Source organism: Nomascus leucogenys, chromosome 10, assembly GCF_006542625.1.
Source record: "Nomascus leucogenys isolate Asia chromosome 10, Asia_NLE_v1, whole genome shotgun sequence".
NCBI classification, from domain to species: domain Eukaryota; kingdom Metazoa; phylum Chordata; class Mammalia; order Primates; family Hylobatidae; genus Nomascus; species Nomascus leucogenys.
In genome coordinates this window covers 24,315,982-24,341,352 of record NC_044390.1, presented here as the reverse complement: position 1 = coordinate 24,341,352, position 25,371 = coordinate 24,315,982, and the positions used below count along the sequence as shown (strand labels likewise).

The 25,371-nt window shown below is 36.5% G+C and overlaps 1 protein-coding gene across 1 annotated transcript in view; it reads left to right on the top strand.

Annotated features, from left to right (window-relative positions):
• ACSS3 (acyl-CoA synthetase short chain family member 3) overlaps window positions 1-25,371 on the top strand; it is a 165,512-nt gene that overhangs the window by 19,872 nt on the left and 120,269 nt on the right. Inside the window, exon 2 of the mRNA XM_003259596.4 lies at window positions 13,629-13,773. Coding sequence (XP_003259644.1) covers window positions 13,629-13,773 — 145 coding nt within the window. The remainder of the gene's footprint in view (window positions 1-13,628; window positions 13,774-25,371) is intronic.

Here is a 25,371-nt window from a genome sequence, read left to right as displayed (position 1 = left end):
GTTTCTCTGTTAAAATAATTATCTGTGCTATGGAGAGATGTGCTTTCCAAGTACTTTTACAAAAACAATATCCCTAGTGGTAAATTAACATAAGGCTATTATTCTGTTCCAAGTAAGCAATTACCCAATTTGGAGAGTTTCCTGGAACAGTCAGTTGATACTTCCCAAGGCCAAGTATCTGTAATTTAGATGGGATATCACTGTGTGAATAAAGCAAAATGTTGCCCTCTTAAAAATACTTAAAGCCTGCTCTGTTTCTCTGCAAGAGTAGTCTTTTGAGCTAGTCATTGTTTTTGCTGAGCACTGACTATTTACCTTATAAAAGTCTTTTTATTATTTGTCAGAAGAGAATGTATCAGGAGAGAATTTATAAGGAGAATGTGTCAGGAGAGTATATTAAATTTCACATTTATTAACACAAGCTTTTATTTTAAAATAATCACTGAGCATTTATTGTGTGCCATTAATGAACTAGCACGTGGTCCCTGCCTACAGAAAGCAGAGAGTCTGGGAGGGCACAAAATTACACAAAAAAGAACACGGATATTTAAAAGCGGATGTGCACTCATACCATTTTCTTTTTCTTCTTTTATGATTATATTTTAAGTTCTGGGATTTATGCACAGAACGTGCAGGCTTGTTACATAGGTATACATGTGCCATGTGGTTTGCTGCACCCATCAACCGGTCATCTACATTAGGTATTTCTCCTGATGCTATCCCTCCCCTTGCCCCCCACCCCCTGACAGGCCCCAGTGTGTGATGTTCCCCTCCCTGTGCCCATATGTTCTCATTGTTCTACTTCCACTTATGAGTGAGAACATGTGGTGTTTGGTTTTCTGTTCCTGTGTTAGTTGCTGAGAATGATGGTTTCCAGCTTCATCCATGTCCCTGCAAAGGACATGAACTCATCCTTTTTTATGGCTGCATACTATTCCATGGTGTATATGTGCCCCATTTTCTTTATCCAGTCTATCACTAATGGACATTTGGGTTGGTTCCAAGTCTTTGCTATTGTGCAAAGTGCTGCAATGAACATATGTGTACACGTGTCTTTATAGTAGAAATTTAAACTTGTTTAATTTAATTAAACTTTAAAAATCAGTTTCTCAGTTGCATTAGCCAAATGTGGCTATTGAGCACTCGTATGGTGGCTACTGTGGTGTAGGAACTAAATTTTAAATTTTATTGTATTTTAGTTAATTTAAATTTAAATTTAGTTAGACACATGTGGCTAGTCATTACCCTACTGAGCAGCAGAGACAGAACATTTCCATTGCCACAGAAGTTACTAGACAGGGCTGCTCTAGGGAAGGGAGTGGGAAAGCTTTTCTTTTCAGGACCAGATTGAATATTTTTGGCTTTGCAGGCCAGATCAGTTCCATTGCAACCTCTCAGTTCTGCTGTTGTAGAGCAAGAACAGCCACAGAGAATACACATAATCAGTTATGTGTTCCAATAACGTTTTCTTTGCACAAACACATAGTAGACCAGTTTGGCATGTGAGTTGGAGTTTGCTGACCCCAGCCCTAAAACTTCGGTTTCTTTGGTATTCGTTTTCCTTACTCTTTTTCTGTTTGCCTCTAAAATTTTCCTTTACAGTATTCCATATTTTTCAAACACCTCCCTGCTTCCATCTTTGTTATCACAACACACTTCATTGTTTCAAAACACTATAAGTGATCACCCTCCACTTGTGTCCTGCTCCTGCCCATTCTACCTGTGGCCATAGAGCTATGCCCTCCTAACTCACCTTAGCCAGTCTGCTCATCTGTTAATGTGTGTAATAATAGTAATTGTCTGATAGGGTTATTGAAAGGAGCCAATGAAATGTGTATAAAATTATGATCATGGAAGGCATGAACACTCTCACATTAACACATTAGCACAGAATAGTTGAGACTCAGAGCCCGACTAACACCTAATACCAGTGTGTCACTCATTGTGTGTGGACCTGAGGTAGGAAACTTGTCTCTACCTCGGCTTCCTCATATGTAAAAGGAGGATTACTGGATGTAGTAGGTCCTTGAATAATGGCATTTTGTTCAACTTTGTTTTGTTGTAACATTGAAGTGGAAAAAACAAAAGAACAATTCTTGGGCAGGGCCACTGTCTGTGTGTGTTGTTTGCATGTTCTCCCCATGTATGGGTGGGATTATTCTGGGTACTCTGGTTTCCTTCCACATCCTAAAGATGAGCACATAAGGTGAATTGGCATATCTAAATGGTCCCAGTATGAGAGAGAGAGAGAGAGAGAGTGTGTGTGTGTGTGTGTGTGAGTGTGCCCTGTGATAGGATGGTGTCCTGTCTGGGGCTGGTTCCTGCCCTGTCCCCTGAGTTGCTGAGACAGGCTCCAGCCACCCACAACCCTGAGCTGAATAATTGGGTAAATAATGCTCTTAGTGGTTGTTATTTATCTTTTTTAAATGTATGGATAGCTCACATTTATTTCAGTGTTTAATATTAGAAGGGCTTTGGGTCCTTATTTAGATATTTGATGATGTTTTTGTGACCAGAAATATGCCCTAGGAACTTAACACTTGTTTATATCAATTAGCCTGTGGTGAAATTAGTTTCCTTATATGTCATTTTGCTTAAAGTCTCCATTTCCAAAATCCTATTGATGATGTTAAATGAAGACCTACTGTATTTACCTCACAGAGTCCTTATGACGATTAAGTGAGTTAATTTGTGTTAAATTCTCATAGCATTGTCGTGATACAGTTCTTTAAAATTTTTCCCCTGAGGTTTATAGATGAAAAAAGAAAGGTTTAGACATGTTAATTTGTCTGCAGTCATATAAATAACTAGCAAATGACATGGCTAAGATTCGAACTCTAGTCTGTTGGCCTCAAAGCTCATGCCTTAACACTGTACCACGTTGCTTTTCACATCCATCAGCTCCTTACCACATTCCCTAGTTTAGAATTAACCTCTTTTTTATTCTGTGCTTTCATCATGCTTAGCTTGTACCTCTGTCAGGAAATTTGCCACATTTTGCCTCTTATCATAGTTATTGCAAACCAGTTTTCGTTCTGAGAGTGGAGAACGTGTTCCCAATTATAATGTTTCCCCTTCCTTCACAGTCTCTGGTCTAATCAATAGAAAATTATTATGAAATTTATTCAATAGAAACACTTTTGAATAGAAAAATTATTATAGTTAATATTTGGGATTCTAATCTGTTGTAGTCTTCTTATGAGATAATGAATTTTTTTATAAAGATTATATATTCATCTTTTTATGGTATATGGATAATCAAATGTAGCCTTCATCTTTGAATTGTTTCCAATATGTTGGCTTTGGTTGATTTTACTTTAGAAAAAGAGCCTGAAGTGCATTTGTTTTATTGTTTATTTATTTATAAATTGTGATTAAGACCCATATATATAGGAGGTCATCAAGGAAATAAATTGTAATGTTATTCTAAGAAGGAAGCTCATAACAGAAAGTAAATATAAACCTGAACTTTTCAGTTATTTAATAACAAATACATGCAAAGTGCAGAAATCAGTGACTGAGAGCACAGATAACGTTGCAACATTATGACTACTAAATATGGTTGTGTTGGAGGAAGCTTTCAACAGTTATTTCATACAAAGTGCGACATGGCACTTTTTGAGAATTTCATATTATAGGCCACACTGTTAAAAATATATTCAGCTTTGTTCTTGGAATGGGAGAGGATAGTGGAATTGAGAGAAACATTTTAGATTTTACTAATTTAACTTTCTGTAGCTCAGTAACCAAATTTGCAGATTAAAAGCTGTCCATTACTCTCTGAAAAAAGGCTATCATTCACTCTGAAAGACTTTTTTTTTTACAGTATCAGTCTTATTCCCTTTTATAATATTTGAATAGAAAAAAAAATGAATAGTAAATACATATTTAAATTAAAAATTTTTAGCTCTCAGAAAAGGGAAGGATGGAAGTTGGCAGTGATGAAAAAATTGATGGGAAGAGAAGAATCATGTGAACATTTGCTACTAGCCACTTCTGGCACCCAGAGATCAAGACCATGGAGGACAGGCTCCCTACCTCTTAAAAACCCTTCAGATATCCACACACATTCATTGACTTAGCTCAGTGTGTGAACCAAATACATGCCCTAGTCTCACTTATTTGATAAACAAGGCCACAGTCAAACACAGAATGGGTGAAGTTAACATTAGGAAAGACAACGAAGACTCAGGGTAGGCTAAGGTGAAGAAGAGAACAAATCAGATTCAAGCAAGATTCTCTCAAAGGGCTCAGTCCAGGTTTTTATGCTGAATGTGAGTTAGCAGGCATTAATGAGTGAGGGGCAAGGACAAATACAAAATTAGCTTTTTTTTTTTGAGATGGGGTCTCACCGTGTTTCCCAGGCTGGAGTGCAGTGGCTATTCATAGGTGTGATTATAGGAGAAAATAGAAAATTATGTAAAATAAGAAGTCCAGAAGGAATTTTAAAAGCTATCTTCTTTACAGATCGCTTTGGGGAGCCCCTCAGTCCTGTCTCTCAGAGCTCACATGATGAAGGTGCATCTTTGACTTCTTTACAAGGACATCTAACATTTCTGTAGTGACTGTTTATTTACGGGAGCTGAGATTCTTCCCATTTCATTTGCCCTGGAATGTATCCCTCTGCCTCTTAAATTATGAAATACGACAATTTCAAAGTTTATTTGAATTTGCCGAAACTGATAGACCTTAAAAATTTTATATCAGTCAGAATAGCCTAAGATATGCTGCAGAAATAACCCCCAAATCTTCCTAGTACATCATAGCCCAGGTATTTCTCGCTCATCCTACAAATTGATCTTGGATTATTAGGAAGATTTGCCCCAGGCCATCCATCCTCACTCAGAGATATAGGCTGACAGTACAGTCAACATTTGGGATGTCACTGGCTTTTGTAGCAGGGAGGCAGGGAGGAGGATATGTAGTAAGTACCCACTGGCTTTTGGAGACTACTTTGCTTGCATTCCTTCTCTTGTTAGGCCCTGGGCTATAGAAAGCGATATGGCCATGCCTCATTTCAAGTGGGTATGAAAGTGCAATCTTCCAGTTTCCAGTTTTCGGTTTCCACTTTCAAAAAAAAAAAAAAAAAAGAAAGTGCAATCTTACAAATGCCTAGAAGGAAGGCAACCAAAATCATGATAGACAGCAGGAATGATGATTGATAGCATATCTCTCTTTGTGATCTGAAGGTTCTGTGTAGCCATTTATTATTGACTTTTCAGCTGTTTGAGGTTGATTCTGTTGAGAAAATAAAAGGCAGAAGCAAAATTTTTATGGCCCAGATTTTAGTTTCATAAAACTGAGTTTAGATGTTGTTATAAGTGGAAGAAATGCTTCTTTTTACCAGAAGAAAAATTTAAAGTTATATTTTTACTTAAATATTTTTATTTGATTATAATTATGCTGATTATTAAGTTGATGAGTTAGTTAACCAAAAGCTAAGCAAGCTAGACCATTAAAATTTATATTTTTTATTTAAAAATATTTAAATCACCTTTTCAGTATGTAAATATGTGCTCAAATAACACAGAAGTTTTATTACATAAAAAATATGGACTATCCCTTTTCTATTACTGCCCTCCAATTTTTCTCTTACCTGGAGTTTACCACTATTATTTTCTTAAGCATTTTTCCATACTGCTTGTGCATTTATATAATAGAAAACATAGCTAAACACACAGGCAACTTGCTCTGGCTGTGTAAAAAGGTAATTTTGATCATTGTTTCATATTGATAATATGTATGTATCACATATATATTGCATTCCTTTAGTGATGCATAATATGTATTTAAAATATTAATAGATACTGATTTTGAGCCCTCCTAAGTTGCTGAACAAATTTATTTGCTCACCAACATTATACGAGAATGCTGTTTTCTCTTCACTGTCACTATAACTATGTATGATTTTTTACCATCAAGTCAGAGAGGCAAATGACATCTTAAAATTTTAATATTAATTTTCTTGACTGTTATTAAGGTTGAGCATCTTTTTTTTTAGACTTACTGGTCATTTTCATTTTGTTTTCATCAGTGGATATCATGCTGTAATTGTTTGCCTATTGGATTTCTAAGGTTTTTCTTATTAATTTGTAGAAACACTTTAAATATTGCAAATATGTCTTTCCCTTATTAAATATGTTGAAAATATGCTCTCCCCATACCTTGGCTTTATGTTCTCTTCTATTTTATGCAAACACACACACACACATATACACATATTCTTGCATATATATATATATACACACTTATATACACACATGCACTCATCTGAGTGTCAAGATATCAGTAGTTGAGTGAAGTACATTTCAGAATCTGAATAAAGATCCTTTTTCACTTGTCAGTTAAGGGAGGGTTTGGTTGCTAAAATCCTTCTTTCTATGATTGTTTGAGGAAGAAGAGGCAATGAGAGTAGGATTTCTAGACTTTCCGGAAGTCATATAGAGCCTTGTTCCTGTTCCACAAGTCTTAAATCTTCTACAGGATCCTCTATGGAGAGACTCCTATCTCAGAAAGTTACACTTTAGGCCCAGAAAATTTGTGTGATGTCTGTGCATGTTCATGGGCGTAGGTGAGGGTGCGCGGAGCATAAGTGGGGAAGGGTATGTGTGGCTTAACAATAGTAACCAAAGAAACGGAATTAAAACTATGTTTCGCTTTTCAAATTGGAGAAGATTGGCCATGTGCAGTGGCTCACACCTGTAATACCACCACTTCGGGAGGCCGAGGCAGGCAGATCACCAGGTCAAGAGATCAAGACCATACTGGCCAACATGGTGAAACCCCATTTCTACTAAAACTACAAAAAAAAAAAAAAAATTAGCTGGGTTTGGTGGTGCACATCTGTAGTCCCAGCTACTCAGGAGGCTGAGGCAGGAAAATTGCTTGAGCCTGGGAGGCAGAGGTTGCAGTGAGCCAAGATCATGCCACTGCACGCCAGCCTGGCAACAGAGCAAGACTGCATCTAAAAAAAAGGAGAAGATTGAGAGGAGTTAGATGCTCATGTTAGATTCAGGGAGTGCTGATGATAATATAGATTAATTCAGTATTTCCAGAAAGCAATTTGATTATTCAATTTTCATATGCACGCATGTGTTTGATTGTGGGAACGTAGCCTGCTAATGTAATTAGAAAGCAGTGTGACCAATATTTGTCTGCAAGAAACATCATCCTAGGATCATTTAAAATAATGACAATGTTGTGAAAGGCAATTAGTAACAACACAGGATTAATTTTATTACTGAATAGCCATTGAATGGAATATTACGCCATCATTACCATAATTTTTGAGAATTCCTCAGGCCCTTGGGAAAAACCCGTAATGCAGTCCTCAACACAGAGGCAAAATATTAAACTACATAACAAGTATGTTTGTATATAGAAAGAATAGAAACTACTCTAAAGTATACTTTTTAGTATTTTTACAGTGAGCATTAGTTACTTTTATAATCTGGGGAGACAAACCATTTAAAACCTGCCCACGAATTTAGAAGGAGCAGTGGAGAGTCAGCACATAGAAGGCATTCAATCGACCTTTACTGAAATGATTTTATTTAAAATGGAATAAGAAACTTGTCATAGTAGAATAATCAAATCTTTGAACTGGGCGGCTTCTTGCAGGTCAGTTGGTCTAGTCAGCCGCAGTAAACAATCTCTAAGCTTAGCCAATTTATATTGGTAGATTCATTACCTGTAACTGCCTCTGGACCATGCTGATTTGCTATCTCCTGCAGCAGTTCTGTGTAACATTGCCTGCAGAACCTACCCTCATTTGGATCTTTAGATTGCCTCCTCCAAAAGGTACTCTTATTTTAAAAAAGAAAATTGTCTAAAGGTACTTTTAAAAAAGAAAATGCTAGGATGTTAATATTTTCAATATTAAACTACTCTAAAGTTGCCAACAATTGAAAAAAAAATTCCAAGTTCAAGTTTTTTGAGTATTGTTTATAGAAGTAGTGTTGTATGTTTAAGGGTTTGGTTCTGTAATCAGACTGCCATGAGCAAGTTGCTGTGATGAGTTTCCTTGTATGTAAAATCGGATTAATAATAATACCTGCTTCATAGGGAAAGGTTTTTTAAAATTAAATTTGTTAACATATATGATATGAAGTCTTGGACTAGAGTAAAAGATTGATAAATGTTATTTAGAGACTTCTGTTTTCAAGACAAGACAGAGAAAATATACTTCCTGCTAAATACAATAAAAAACCTAGGATGTTGCATATCAAACACACATAAGAAGACTCTGAAAGGTAGAGAGAAGGTCAACCAGCTAGGAAATCTGGGGATGTGAGGAATGGCATGGCCATGAGTTCCCTGGGTTTTCTTTTTTTCTTTCTTTTTGTAACCCAACTGGGTTCTTAAGAAGCTGGCAACCGAGAAGCACCAATAGGCACAGATTTTAAAAAGCCCCAATAAAAACTTTCTCTCTCTGACTACAGAACCAAGAAAGGGACAGCATGGCAAGACAGAAAACTTTTAGGTGAGTGCTGTCCTAATCCAGCCAAACACTCCAGAAAAATACTGTGGCCTCAATTTCATCCTTACCAGTAAAGACCTGCTGGAGAGTCTAGATTTCTGCTCTTGCCAAGGTGTAGCAAGGTGCCCCAGACATTGCCTCCTCCCTCGGTGGGATCAGATTAGTTTATGTGGGGAGATGAAACGTTCATTCTGGCTAAGGCAAGGAGGTAAGAAGGTCCTCCCACCCACATGTGGGAGGATATGAAGGGTATGGGGGAGCAGTCACAAAGTGCCCTTCTCCTTTCATCTAGGATGAAAAGTTGTAAAAACCGCTTGGGAGCTTGAATTATTACCCTGACCCATCATTCATGAGCCATTCCCCAGCTGATGTGGTATCATGGAAACCTGGAGATTAATTGGGGCTTATACCTGTGCCTAATTGGGACTTATACCTGTGCCTGGTAGTAATGAGGTGGCTCCCTGCCCACCAGCACATTGTCAGAGAAGACCTGCTAAAACAGAAGATTTAAATCAGATTATTATTTTTGTTTATTTTTTAGTTTTTATTTTTATACATTGAGAGGGTACAAGTACAGCTTTGTGACATGCACATATTGCATAGTGGTGAAGTCTGGGCTTCAGCATAACCATCACCCAAAGAGTGTATGTTAAATCAGATTATTCAGTAATCTGCAGAGTCTTGTACTATAAGACCTGAGATGTCTAGATATGATTTACTCATGATACAAAGATCCAAAAATTATGTGTTATGCAAGAATCAGGAACATTTCACTCTGAATAAGAAAAACAATAAATGGGTGCCAGCACTGAGATGATACAGAGTTTGGAACTACCTGACAAGTATTTTAAAGCAGCCATCATAAAAGTGCTTCAATGAACAATTATGAACACACTCAAAACAATTTTTTTAGGAAGTTTCCATAAATAAGTAGAAATCATCAGCAAATAAATGGAATATATAAAAAATAACCAAATGGAAATTTTAGAACTTAAAAATACAATAATGAAAATGAAAACTCAGGAATGGGCTCAACAGCAGCATGCAGATGACAGAAAAGAATCAATCAACTGGAACAGAGAAAAAAATAATAATCTATAAATGAATGAGTGAATATGATGTTGCCAACTGTAACACCAGTTTAGACATCTAGACTTGGGTTTCAGGTATGGCTTTCTCCAATTCCTAACCACGTGCCCTGGGTATTATTCTTATCTCTATTCCCTTGACTTTAAAATGGAGAGTAAAAACTTCCCTAGTTACTCTATCTGGGTCCTAAATCCTATGCTTCTTGAAAGTTTACTAACATTCTCATTCATTCATTCATCAAACAAATATTGAGTGACTAATACATGGCAAGTGCTGTATATATTCTCCTTGTAATCTTAGGATCTAAAACAGTGTCATATTCTTCTTGTAGTCTTTAAGACTCTTTTTAAGACTACAAGAAGAATATGACATTGTCTCTGCATTCAGGTAGATTACAGTGCAATGAAGGAAACATCTGAGTGGAGCAATGTTCTAAGTTAAGCTATGTGATAAGTGCTATGGTGGAGAAACATACACAGGTACACAGGGCTTTCGAACTACTTGGGGAGGGTGATGGTAAAATGAAGGACAGCCACAGAAGTGGAAGCTGACTGAATTCAAGGAACTGCAAACTTTGTAATCAGTACAGCTGGAGTTGTGAAGTTGGATGAGTGGAAATGAAACAGAGTAGATCAATGGATTTTGAATGTCATCTAGAGCAGGTGTCCCCAACCCTAGGGCCATGGACTGGTACCAGTCTGTGGTGTGTTAGGAACTGGGCCACACAGCAGGAGGTGAGCAGTAGGTGACTGAGCAAAGCTTCATCTGTATTTATAGCTGCTCCCCACTGCTCACATTACCGCCTGAGCTCCAACTCCTGTCAGATCAGGGGTGGCATTAGATTCTCATAGGAGCACAAGCCATATTGTGAACTGCACATGTGAGGAGTCTAGGTTGCACTCTCCTTATGAGAATCTAATGCTTGATGATTTGTCACTGTCTCCATCACCGCAAGATGGGACTGTCTAGTTAAAGGAAAACAAGCTCAGGGCTCCCACTGATTCTACATTATGGTGAGTTGTATTATTTCATTATATGTTATAATGTAATAATAATAGAAATAAAGTGCACAATAAATGTAATGCGCTTGAATCATCCTGAAGCCATACCCTTCCCCCACCCCAGTTCCGTGAAAACATTCTTTCATGAAACCAGTCCCTGATGCCAAAAAGTTTGGGGACCACTGATCTAGAGGTATATAGTTTTTATCTTGAACTTTGGAGAAATATATTAAATAACTTTGAGCACCATTTGAAATATTTTCATTGACATATTTACATAATATTTACATTGAACAAAGCCATTATAGCAGCATATGGAGATGGCTTAAGTGAATGGGGTCAGGTCTAAAATAGGGAGATTAATTATGATGCACTCACTGTAATCAATGAGAGAACTAAACCATTACAGAAACAATAAAGGCTCTATAAGATGTGACATTATATATAAATGAATATGAAGAGTGAGGGTACAAATCTGACTTTGGAGTTTCTAATTCAGGCCACTGGATGCAACATAGTTCCTTGAAATATAGAAAACAGGAGGAGGAGCATATTTTCAATTGTGATGGAGCTGTGGGGGTGGAGGTGGAGTGAAGGGAGTATAATTTTAGACAGGTTATTCTTTTTAAGTAGAGATGTCCTGCAGACTTTTGGCTATAAGGTATGGAGCTCAGAAAAGAAGATTAGGGCTGGAGATCAAAGTGGAAGTTGAAACCAGAAGAGTATAGGCATCATCCAGAGAAAAACTGTAGTGTGAGCAAAGGGATGCATATGGAACGTGAGATATCACAGCCAATAAAAGATGAAGCAGAGAAAACAAGATGCAACAAACATATTGAAAAAGAGCTGGCAAAGAAGTAAGAGAAGAATAATGCAAATAAATGACAAAGTAAATTCTGTGGAATTGAGGGAAGCCCCCTTTTTGGGTAAAATATCATGAACATAATTGAATATTGATCATAAAGAATGGTAGAATAGAAGTCGTAGATGAAGGATAAGAGAATAATGATATTATCAAGAAGTGTTCTAGCAAGTAAATAGTTCCCCTGTCAGAAATGGTTTTTTTTTTCAGGAACAAATATATATATATATAAAGATTTTCGTGGGAAATTCTATAAAACACCTTTCCTTACTTCCGCCACAGAATGACAACTTTACCTTTTTGTTGGTGTGTTAGATATTTATGGCCACAATTATACTGTATAACCAGGAACCACAAAAATCTCCATAGCATGAACTATTAAGAGTTTATTTCCATGTGTCTGCAGGTGGTCAAGGCATCAGCTGATCTAGGTTGGGAGTGGTTGGGAGCATTGCTTCAAGACATAAATCTAGCTGGGGTGGGCTCTCTGCTTCTTTGGGCTCTGTTCCCACCTGCAGATATTCATTCTTGGTGCCATGTTGAGGAGGGAGCAGTTATATCTGGGAAGCTGTTCTCCTGGAGAAGGTAGTGGTGCAGGAGAGCTAGCCTCTGCTTGCATCGTGTCTGCTGACATTGCATTAGCCAAAGCAAGTACATGGATGAGCCCCAAATCAAGAGACAGAGTCTCCACTCCTGGAGGAACGGCCGAGGGAAGAGACAAAATACTTTTGCTAAGAGTAGGGCGCTGGGAAGAGGTAATATTTTTGAACAAACATGAGATCAGTCACAGGGGAATTCAGAATCATTATATTAATTAATTCTGTGATATGCTGTAGGTAGTCAAATTTGCTATTATTGAAATACATAGGTTCATCTGACTTTGATTAAATGATTCTTCCTCCTACTGCTTTCTGTGGCTATTATTATTATTATTATTATTTTGAGACAGTTTTGTTCTGTCACCCAGGCTGGAGTGCAGTGGTGTGATCTTGGCTCACTGCAACCTGCACCTCCTGGGTTCAAGCAGTTCTCTGCCTCAGCCTCCCGAGTAGCTGGAATTTCAGGCACCTGTAACCGTGCCTGGCTAATTTTTTGTATTTTTAGTAAAGATGGGTTTTCACCATCTTGGCCAGGTTGGTCTTGAACTCCTGACCTCGTGATCCACCCACCTCAGCCTCCCAAAGCGCTGGGATTACAGGCATGAGCCACTGAGCCCGGCCTCTGTGGCTATTATTTTTTAATGCTGCCACTGTATCTATAGCTGCTTTTAATCCACTGCTTCATTTTACACAGGGCTCTTTGAGTGAATACGTGAAAGTGATACTCAGCTATTTAACAAGAGCTTTTTTATTTGCTTCAATATATTTTCCTGTTATTTTGCATTGTTACTATATTTGGTAGTCTGACATTGGAAGAAATAGACCATTACTGTACTTGCATATTTTATTCTAATTCCCATAAAAATGTGGCATACGTAAAGCCTTTTCTTTTGGAAAAATGAGTTATATTTCCTTAAAAAAGTATTCCATGTATCTACATGATTTCTGTGTTTTCAGAGGAAAACATTGATCAATTAAGAGATGAAAAGCATTGAATTGCAAAGGCTTTCAAAAATAAATATTTTATATGCATGTCCCTTCTTTATTCAAATTATGAAGCATTTCAAACATGCACAAAAGAGCTTATCTATTCTTTGTGAAATTGAAGGCATCACATTTAACTGAAATAAAAAATACATATAGCTCTTTCAGAGCAGAATAGAATTTTTCAGTAAGTTTTTCTATTTGCAGCAGGTACCAAAACTTTAGTCACACATCTGCCATTTGCCCTTTCACAATCCCCAATGCCTCTGCACTGCACTTACGTACGATTTATTTCATCTATGTAAAAAGGCTGATTTTGGTGCTCTATACTCTAGTTTTATCCTAAGCAATAAAATCCACAAAGTCGCCAGCTGAAAGTGTGAGGTATGTATTTTTTTAGTGCACATCAAAATAAATACATATTTATTAAAATAAAAAAGTATACTGTGTACCATCTTAAATATCTAGTTTACAGCTGTCATTACTTGACATAGAATGCACTAGGAAACATTGTTTTAAGGCCAGCTCTATCAAACTAGAAATATAATAACTTCATTAAGTGACAATATATTTTTAAAGCAATCATTAACTTTTACTTTTCAAATATTTTTCAGGTTTGTGGAAGGAATGCTTAACATTTGTTACAATGCCATTGATCGTCATATTGAAAATGGTAAAGGGGATAAGATTGCTATCATCTATGACAGTCCTGTTACAAACACTAAAGCAACCTTTACTTACAAAGAAGTTCTGGAGCAGGTAATATGATAAACTATATATATATATATATATATATATGTATGTATGTATGAATTCATATAGAAATTACTTAAATAGCGTATATTCTCATTGTAGAGCCTTCAGTTCTCTAATGCATTGAAATATGTTGCCATGTTTTCTTTTGATACACATTGGAAATGAATACAGGTGTGTTAACTCATGTAGACAGTTTTTATAGCCTTCAATTTATGTTTCACAGTGCTAAATATGCTTATTTTACAGGGAGGGGATGGCAAATCCTGAAAATATGTGTCAGTCTTCCTCTGGTCTTTGCTCTTCATCCACATTACCATCACCTTTGGCTGCTCCCCAGATCTTGTACTATTGAAACAGTCTTCTATCTGCCTTCCCTGTCACCAGGCTCTGCTCATGTTAGATGATCACCAGGGTGTTCTTCCTAAGAAACAACATATTTCTCTATGCCACTTAAAAATCTATTTCTTAAAAAATGCTGTTATTCAGAGAGTAAAATCTAGATTGCTGTGCTGTCTAAGACACTTTGAAATCTGGTCATAGCATTCCTTCCAAGCTTCATTTTCCAAAATTCTTGACCATGCACACAACCCTTTCTTTTACCCTAGATGTCTTGTTATTCCTTTAGATACTCCTGGGCCTTTGAACATGGTCATTCCTTTGGCTTATTTGCTCTTTTGGGTTCTTTCCCATCTGTGTAGTTCTTAGGTGGATCATGGTATTAAGTGATGAGTTATGAGATTTTTCTCTTTTATTAACATTAGGGTAGAAATAATGCATCAGAAGTGATTATAAAAAGTATTTGGGAATTGTGGACTGTGGGAAAGTTATTCAAGCTCTGTGGAACATTTACTAAAAGTGATTTAAAGAGAGGTAACGGTGCAAGGCAGGATTTCTTAACTTTAGCACTATTGATATTTTGGATCAGATAGTATTTTGTTGTGGGTGCTGCCATGTACATGGCATGACATTTAGCAGCATCCCTGCCTCCACCTAATAGATGCTGATAACCCCACCTCCCTGAGTTGTGATGTCTGCACACATAGCTCATGTCTGCTGAGTGGTAAGATTGCCATGGGTTGGGAAACTGAAGTTGAGCAGAGTCTGTCATGCTAGGGTTTGGAGGCATTTGCTTTGACATGAAGGCTTTTAAAATTGCATTCTCTTCTTTTGCTTTTTGAACCCATTTAAGGGTTCCATTCCATTTTTAGAAAGTTTCATCAACTCTCCCTGACTCTTTGAAATCATGTTCTTTTTCATCAGCAAGTTCTTATTTTGCCTCGTAAGAAATTTCAATAAAGGTAACTCAGACTAAAGAATCACCTTTCCCGTCCTGAGTTGTTGCAAATAAGAGAGAAGAACTAGACCAGTTTGCTAGGCTGGGTATCAGCCTGGTTGTAGCAACAAATTCCAACCTCAGCTGATTTAAACATAAAAAAAAAGACCTTATGAAAAGGGAAGACTGAAGAGCCAGGCTTAGAAAAATGGTAAACCCGAAGGGAGAAAGAGCAGAAGCGAGCAGTTAAGGAGAACCCACAAACTGTCCAATAACTAGACTTGCTGCCTTGAGTCAGTCTTCTACATTGAAAGACAGAGTAGGAACATCTGTAGTGCCGAACCCCTATTGACTCCAGTGGGGATGGCACCAGGTTCAAGAGGCCAAAGAAGAGGCCCAGAGCCCCATACAAGGCATGGGGTTTTACTGGAGCCTTACATCCAGGGGAGAGGCCACTGGTGGTAGGCTGGGCAGGAGAACTGAACGACTTGCAAAAAGCACGCAGTTTCTATAGCATCTTCACTTAGCACCATCCCCCTAACAGTCTCCACCTGGCAACTTCCATTTAACCTAAAGCAAAGGGCCTCGATCCCAGACGGGATAGGGCTGACATATTCCTCAGAAATAAGGAATGGATGTGTGGATTGGCCACTGCTGGATTTGTATTCCCTAGCTCAGAACTCTGAACACATATTCGGGTGTGCCTGTCATACAGGGTCTTTCTCAGGGTATGGTGAAGTCAAGTCATTGCTGTGAAGGCATCTATCATACAGCACTAGTCGGCCAAACTTAGGTGACTTGCCTAAACAATGAGGCAGTGGGGAAGAAATTTCTTGTCCTCTTTTGATTTAATAGTAGGAACTGGGGCTCTGTCTCCCTCTAGGATGCAAACAAGGGGAATTTCAATCTAATAAGAATGGGGTTCAAATGCTGGGCAGCTCAAGACAGAAAAAAGCAAAATAATGCTGCAATATATCGTTTGGTATTTTTTATTGGTCTGTAACTGAAAACTGTATTTTTGGGATTAAGTATAGAGAGACGGCTCTCACACTGGGATGAGTTAGAAAGGCACTGTGTTACCAAATGAGCTTGTTATTCTTATGAGGCTGCGTTCCATTATAAGAGATAATGTCGATTTCCTGAAAACCTATTATAATCTATGTTTTTAGGATTGCATTTTCAGCTTAGAAGAGGTTTAGTCTATGATTAAAAATTGTGCCTGTGATTTTGGCATATTGCTGCACTCTCATGAAAATACTGGCAAATTCTTATTGGTACACAAATATGTAAGTTTACTTACATATTGTAAAAATATTACCTATATCCACATATTTAATTTGATACATAATCAAACATCGGAGTCAAGGAAAAAGCTTTAGAGAAACCTAAAATAAGAAGAGTTGTTGACATTCTCATTTTCTGTTGTTGGTTTTCAATTAACTAATTACATAAGTGTATATGACAATTATACACATATGTTTTGCTGAGAAGCTTTTCTGCTAACTCATCTTTCAAACCCTTTCTGTGTTTGTGCTGGTTCCCTGGTTTCAGTTTAGCCTGACATCAAAGTAGTTAAAAGGACTGTTTCTCTCACCTGCTGACAGCCTCTGATTCCCCAGGCTTTTCTTCTCTAAAGTACTAAAGGAAGAACTGTTAGGAAAGAGAGAAGCATTGTGTGCTACTTTGATTACTTGCTTCTGATTCCCTGTGGCCTTTATTTTATTAAGTAGAGAAGACAGAGAAAGAAGGATTTAATGGGTAATTCCACTGAGAACAAACAAAAAGAAGTGCCTTTGTACATTACTTGTTTTACTCTCCCATGTTTCATTTCTACCAGAAGTTTCTGGCTAGATAATACTTGATTAAATTAGTCTGTATTTCTTATTTGATTAATGAGCCAATAAGACAGGCTACCTTGTCTTAGCAACACGAAAGATCTGAAAATTTTACAGAATGATTCAGAAGCAGAGGTTTTCTAAAACTATCATTTTTTCTATAGATCTGAAAATATTTTAAATAACCCTTTATTAAGGTTTTTGTACAGAGATTTGGGCCTAGTTCAAGATCCATCATTCACTCAACGAATATTAGTCTTGTATGCCAAACCCTGATAGGAATTAGAGATACAAAGTAAATGAATCCATTTCCTATTGTCAAAGAGATAAGAAAACATGTAAACAGGCAATTTCAATATAACCGAATAAGGGTCATGACAGGGGTTAATGTTATATTCTGTAGGAACACATGTGAAGGCAGCCAACTTTGCCAGAGGTAAATGGAGTCTAGGGAGATTTCTGGAAGAGTTAATGCCTGAAATTATCCCGATTGCCTACCCTCCACTTGAAATAATTTTTCCTCCAGATATCTTATGGTCTATGTTACCTGAATGTTATGTTCTCAGTGAGATGTTTTCTGACCATTGTGTTTATACAAATGTTCCTTTCCACACCACTTCATAAATTCATTTTTTCACTTTCTTTTAAATTTAGCATTTATTAGTATCATTCCTTACATTTTATTTATCTGTCTTTTTTAGTGTCATTTTCTCTTCTAGAATGTAAGTTCCATGAAGGCAGTGACTTTGTATTTGTTTGCAGAATGGTGCCTTGCATGTAGTGTATAGTTGTTGAATGATGAATGAGTCAATGAAAGAATAAATGAATGAAATACTTTTTGAAATTTCTAAGTGACTCTAGCTTCTTTTACTGCAGGAATGTCTTAGATTTAAATTGTATCAGTAATGGAATTGGATTATCTTTCCAAGTAAATTCCATTTCTATCTGTGAAGGATCTTAATTTATTTACATTCAGCTTGGTAGTTCAAGATGAATATATCCTCCTTGGATTTCCCACACTTATAACTCAGAAGATCTGCATCCTAGAGGACATGTATGTTTTTATTGTATCCTTGCTCTTGTTAGCTCTTTTCAAGTTAGTCATTACATTAAGCCTCAGTGAAATAAAAGGTATGTGTGAGAGTGTATTTGTATGTGTATGTATATGTTATATATATAGTACTAGTCATTTTAAAGTATCTTCATATTTAGTTTCACCATCACTAATTTTATTTTGAATTTAATTCTGTGTGTGGCAAGCGTGCTCTGTTTTTTATTTCAACAATTATGAATTTTTATGTATTTATTCACTAAATAAGAATGTGACCCCTGAAGGGCATTTAGGCAATTTTCACGAATACATGTATACTGGGAAAATTGATAAAACCAATTATGTGTTAAATTTTCCTGATTTAATTCAAACTGCAAATTCCTATTATCTTAAGGTAATTTTTTGAAGCATAATTACGGCAGTAATTGTAATTACAAAGCTAAAATAATTTAGAGGAGAAAATTATTCTGAAATCAAGGGCCATGTCCCATGAGAATTCTTCCTTCCAACCCCTGCCTTGTAGGATATTTTCTTCAAAGTATGTATTCCATCTACTCAGACATATGTCAGAATAAGATAATCTGACATTTTTTCATCTGTCACATCAGTATTTCCTTAAGCAAACACTTAAGACACAAAAACCAGGACTTGCAGAAATTCAGCCCTGTCAATGGTTGTCTTTGTTCAGGGGAAAGGATGCAGTGGCTTGTATTATCAGTTTCCTTTCCTTAAATTTCTTAAATAAAAAAAAAAAAAACTTTATTTATATTATAGTCAGTGCCACTAAAAAGTGTGTCTCTGTAAGTTAAATTACCTTTTCCATGCTTGGTAAATAGGGGAATGATGCTAGTATGAAATAGAAGTTATAGTCGTTCATGCATTTCTTTTCCTGGCATGCAATTTTTGAACTTTTATTGATATATAATATATATTCAGATAGGAGAACAGATCACAAGAATAAATTTTGTTAGATTTTCACAAACAGGATAATTCCATGTAAGCAACAAAGAAACAGAATATTTCCAGGCCCCCAGAAGCCCTTGTTATGCCTCTGTTTAGTCATCCTCAGCCCCCACATGATTGCTCTTCAGACATCTAAAGGTTTACCTGCTTTTGAGCTTTATACAAATTGAGTAATACAATGTACTCTTTTGTGTCTGGATTTTTTCACTCAACTTTCTGGTGATGAGTTTCATTCATTTCATTGCAAGAGGTTGTAGTTTGGTTATTTGGGTAATGTCTGGTTTGGGACTGTTACAAATAGTGTTGCTATAAATACATGTGTACACAAATTTTGTTGACAATATTTATGCATTGTGTTGGGGATGTGCTTAGGAATGAGATGAATTGTTCATAGGGTATGCCCACGTTGGACATGAGTAGATAGTGCCAAACAATTTTCCAGAGTGGTTGCACTAATTTATATTTCTATCTGCAATTTATGAGAATGCTAGCTGTCAACACAGTGTTGACAATTCCAGATCTTTCGAATTTTGCCCTTTCTAGTGAATGCATAGTGGTATTGCATTGTGATTTAAGTTTTTTTTCCCTGATGACAAATGAAGTTGAACTTCTTGTCCTGTGCTTAATGGACATTTGTCTTTTATTTTGTTTTATTTTATGTTTGCCGAGATGATATCTCGCTATATCCCAGGCTGGTCTCAAACTCCTGGGCTCAAGCAATCCTCCTGTCTCAGCCTCCCAAAGTGTTAGAATTACAGGTTTGAGCCACCACACCTGACCAAATGCTGATGCTCTTTTCTGAAGTGCCATTAATATCTTTTGTCCAGTAATTTTTCTATTGGATTGTTAGCATGCCATGTTTTGAAGTTTTGGAGACAGACATTCTCACAATTAAAGAGGAGACCTTACCAATATTTGAAAACCTTAACAAAAATAATAAAGATTCTTTAGTGAGCTGTTGGTGAGTTAAATGATTTTAGGAATCTAAAGTTGAGAAGACATTTGCCCTCTTTAAAAAATAATTAACGTTAAGGTCTACACTCTCTCAGTCTCTACTGGCCATTCTTTGAAAGCAAATTTGGAAATGAAAGCTTGCCAGTAGAATATTATGCAACAGGAAGCACCAGTGCCGGCGTTTAAGGATCTATAGAAGATGATGCTGTGGTAATGCATTTATTAATGTTAAAAGGTTCTAGTTACATTGATTTTAAGTGGTCTGACCCAACCATATGTTTTTGTGAGCCATGTTGTATAATGCATGTATAATGTATATATTGTATAATGCTTGTGTACATATAATGTACACAAGCAGAAAGACTTGTATTTCATTTTAAATAGATGAGTATATGCTAAATACTGACTTAAATTTTTATCAAAATTGTAACTGAAACTTTGGTTTAAAGTACTTTACAACTTACTAAAATTTAGATTAAATTTTGAGAGGACTCAATATAAAGAAGCACTAGACAAATTTTAATAGAAAGTATAGGGAATTATTAAATGATGAAACAACAATTTAGTATTTCCTAGTTTCCCTATTTATTCACAATTATAAGTGTCTAAAGATTATTTCAAACTCAATCCAAAAGAGCAACAATACAACCAATCCCCTGAATATTCTCAGCCAGATCTTTAGAAATTATATTGTCCATGAAATCAAGACTGCTGTTGGAAGTATAAACTCACTTCTTTTCACTCTCCCCGATACCAGAAACTATTTTACCACTCTTTGAAGTCCAGAGCACGTTGCTTACACCTTCTCCTAATGTACTGGTTCATTATTGCTTTTTAAATCCAGTTATTAGGGTACCTACGTGATCTTCCTACCAGAGAAAAAGTTCCTTGAGATAAGGGTAATATTTTATTCCGTTTTTCACCTACACAGTAGCTAATGTAGGCCTCATAGTACATGGAGTCATATTATGTAGTGAATGAGTTTGTGAATAAACATTTAATAATTCATTTATAAGAAAGTAAAATCTAATCATTATCTAAGATAAATGATTATTTCCAAAAGTATCACTTGCCATCACATTGTGATTTTTGTTTTTATATATTAGGAATTTTTATTTTTAAACAGGGTGAGAATCTTTCTCATTTTAGTTCATTTTCTGACTTTGAAGGTCTGTGTGCTGTCTCATTTAAAGCCCTAATTAAAACATTTACCTTACTTTGCCATTTTAGAAATTGGAAGTCTGATCCATGGCTTTTATTCTTACATTTGCTTAATGCATTTATCATTCATTGATAGGTTCTTGCTAGATTTGAATTATCTTCAGGGTGGCTAAACCCTGGTCTTTTAGAAAGTTACCTGAAAATCTGCAGGCCATCTGCTTTGAATTTATTTTCTTGGACTAGAATGATCACAGTGTGAAATTTATTTATTGAAAACGTGCTTGTGGAACACATAATATATATTTGACACTACTAGAGACACCATGGGTTTCAGTAGTGCATAAAATAATCTTTAAGAAAATTGCATTCTAGTTGGGAATATGTACTATGAATAAAAAGATAATACAATATAAATGAGGTATAAGTGAAGAACAATAAAAGGCTAGAGATATAATAAAAGCCATTTGAGATAGGCTTGTCAGGGAAAGTACTTGTCACTTATGAAATGACATTTGAGTATAGACTCAAATAAAGAGTGGGATAGGAACAATGTGAATATTTGAGTGAAAATTGTATTAGGGCTCTGAAACAAGAGTAGATTCAGACCATTGGAAAAGCCATGAGGACTCATACCTCATGAGAAGAAAATGGTAGAAAGTGAGGTTAGGTGAGTATCCAGGAGTCAGATCATATAGAACCTTGCAGGCCATGGTCAAGACTGTATCTAATTCCAAGGATGATGGGAAGCTCCATATTGTCAAAGAAATCACTTTGGCATCTCTGAAGATGAAGAGACTGTAGTAGGTAAGATTGGAAACAAGGAGATGACAAATGAATCAGCACCCCATAACGAAAATCCCCTTAGAACAGCAGTATTTATTTACATGTGGGAAGTTAAGGGATAGGATAGATACAGTTTGTACCATGAGATTCTGGAAGCTATTCTGTGTATGTGCCTGGACTTGGATCCCTGGCTACATCCAGTGTGTTTGAAAGAAGTCTGACTGAAACAATTATGCAGCAGTTACCTGTAAATGCCCTGCTTCCTCCCCATGTTTTCAGGTCTTTTGTGAGCATTCTAAGAAATTGTTTCTGTATAATTTTCAAGTAGAATTCTGGGAAAAGAAGATTATCTGTTGTAAGTATTTTAGTTCTCTTTCTTTCACATACCCACATATACTTTAAGGATGATTTTCATAATTAAACATTTACTTAATAATTGATACACTATCCCCACCTCCACCCAAATTTTTAAATGTTAGGTCAAAGGCTAAGCTGCTAAAATAAGGATGTGCAGTAAAATAGTGGCTTAATTTTTTAAATAATGCATTTGTCTTTTATAATAATCTAAAGATTATGAGGTTTAGCTTGGCATGACCCAAGATTATTAAGTCTTATTGTACCTTCATCTTCTAGCTCATTGCCTTCATCTGCATCATTGAAGCTGTGGCAAAGATATGTATATCCCAACTCTTGGGAAGGTGGAGGAGGATATAGAGGAATGGACATGCTATTTTAATATCCACACAGAGAAATATCATATATGCCTTCTACACACATCCCATTTGGCCATCAGCTGCTAGGAAGGCTGGAGAAAGTAGTGTAGGTGGAGGCATCTTGATGGGGAGTTAGGAGTTCCTGCCACAAGTACTCTTTCATTTCACAGGCCAAATAAATATCAGATCTTACACGTAAATAATTGTAACCTGTTAATGTCAATAAATTATAAGTCCAGGGAAGTAAATAATACCTGAAATTGAAGTCTCATAGGTGGCATGCTAGAGATTAAGAACAAAGGCTTCAGTGATGTATTCCTCAGACACATACTGAATGCTTATTGTGTATTATTTATTGAATTAGGCAGTGGGGCCATAAAGATGAATTAAAACATGATTCCTGAATTTCAAGAGTTTATAGTTTGCCCAGTGAGAAATACACAAAAGCTACTGAATGGTAGTGTGATAATGTAACAACAAAGCTTTGTGCATGTGTAGCATGGAGAAAAGACCAACCTGGCCACAGCAGTTCAGAGAAGCCTTCACTATTGGGGGAACCCACCCCCGATATTTCAACATAGGTTCTTTCTATTTTCCCTAAGTGTCAGCCAATCTGAGAAATAAAGAGAAAGAGTACAAAGAGCAGAATTTTACAGCTGGGCCGCTGGGGGTGACATCACATAGCGGTAGGACCGTGATGCCCACCTGAGCCACAAAACCAGCAGGTTTTTATTGAGGATTTCAAAAGGGGAGGGGATGCAAGAACAGGGAGTAGGTCACAAGATCACATGCTTCAAAGGGCAAAAAGGAGAACAAGATCACATGCTTCTGAGGCTAATAAACATCACAAGGCAAAGGGCAAAGCAAAGATCACAAGGCAAAGGGCAAAATCAAAAACTCCTGATAAGGGTCTATGTTCAGCTGTGCACGTATTGTCTTGATAAACATCTTAAACAACAGAAAACACGGTTTGAGAGCAGAGAACCTCAAATTTACCAGGATGGGGTTTCTTCCCCACCCTAATAAGCCTGAGGGTACTGCAGGAGACCAGGGCGTATTTCAATCCTTATCTCAACCGCATAAGACAGACACTCCCAGAGCGGCTGTTTATAGACCTCCCCCCAGGAATGCATTCCTTTCTCAGGGTCTTAATTATTAATATTCCTTGCTAGGAAAAGAATTCAGCAATATCTTCCCTACTTGCACGTCTATTTATAGGCTGTCTATGCTATATGGCTCTATTCTGCCTGACCCCGCAGGCAGTCAGACCTTATGGTTGTCTTCCCTTGTTCCCTAAAATCACTGTTATTCTGTTCTTTTTCAAGGTGCACTGATTTCATATTGTTCAAGCACACATGTTTTACAATCAATTTGTACAGTTAACGCAATCATCACAGTGATCCTGAGGTGATGTACATCCTCAGCTTATGAAGATAACAGTATTAAGAGATTAAAGTAAGACAGGTGTAAGAAATTATAAGAGTATTATTAGGGAGGTCATAAATGTCCATGAAATCTTCACAATTTTTGTTCCTCTGCCGTGGCTCCAGCTGGTCCCTCCATTTGGGGTCCCTGACTTCCCGCAACACTTCACTGTGGAGGTGATGTAGAAGCTGGGTCACGTAATAAAAATAGAAGTGTGTGCCCCACATATAGGTGACACTTCCACAGGTGTCCCCTGAAGGTCTGCAGAAGATTTATCCAAGAGGTGGATTTGACATAGTTAATAATGAAAATGTGCACCCTGAGAACAAAACCAACTGCTTTTGTTGGCTTAAGTTCTAGGACAATAAGACAAATTAAGTAGGAAACAATATAGAAAGATTGTTGGAGAATAAAAGAAGGAGACAGGCAGTCAAAGTTTAGTAGGAAGAGAATAGAAGAAGAAAAAAACATGTCCTTACAAGTGGAAGTGAGGAGAGCTGGTCACAATGAACACTTGTGCCTGTTATACAGCAATGTAAAGACAGCTGAATGCATCAACAATTTTCTGTTTCTTACCTTTAAAAATTAACATATGAAACTATAAAATCATTTAACCTAGCATAATTTTCATAACAAGTAGAGGATAAAGCTAACTGACATAAACTGAAGGACACTGAGTGGCTAAAGTGATGCAAATTAATATATTAGAATCACATTTTGAATATATAAGACAAAGTATTTTTCATATAAGGTTTTTTTGAAATAGATAAATATGTAGCTATGAAAAATGATGCCACTAAATTATTTTAATTCATTTGGAAGTTTTATGCTCACATTTGTGCACAGTGTAGATATATGTAATAGTTAAGTAAATGAATTTGAATGAATCAATATAGATTGCATTCATTAGAATTATTATCAAGATTAGAGACCTTGGAGATATTGATTGTTCATTTTCTCATGCCATACTTGATTTAAAAGCATTTCATTTCCATTACAAAGCTGAATAATATTAACTTTATCATGGATAGGTTTTATGGGAAATTTGATATATTTTAGAATATTTGTCATAAATTCTTGGCACATACGATGATCTATGTTTGTTTTGTTTATTAGTTACTAGTGTATGCACTATATTTGTGAATTTTTCTTCTCTTTAAATGTGTACGGCTCCTTTGGTTGAGTGATGTAGATGTTGTTAAAACTGATCCAGCTATTGCAATGATCTCATGTCCTTGTACCATTCCTGGGATATTTGGCAAGTTCTTTATGAGACCTTCACATTATATTGATTGGCTTTCAGTATGTATTGATCAAAGAAACCGTAAACGTTAACAGGAACATTGCCCAATCCTGGGAAGTGTGGTTGGTGTAGTCAGGGTAGTTGTCATGTTTTATGTACTGCCTGTGGAAGTACTGGGGGTGTTTGCTTAATTAAAACTT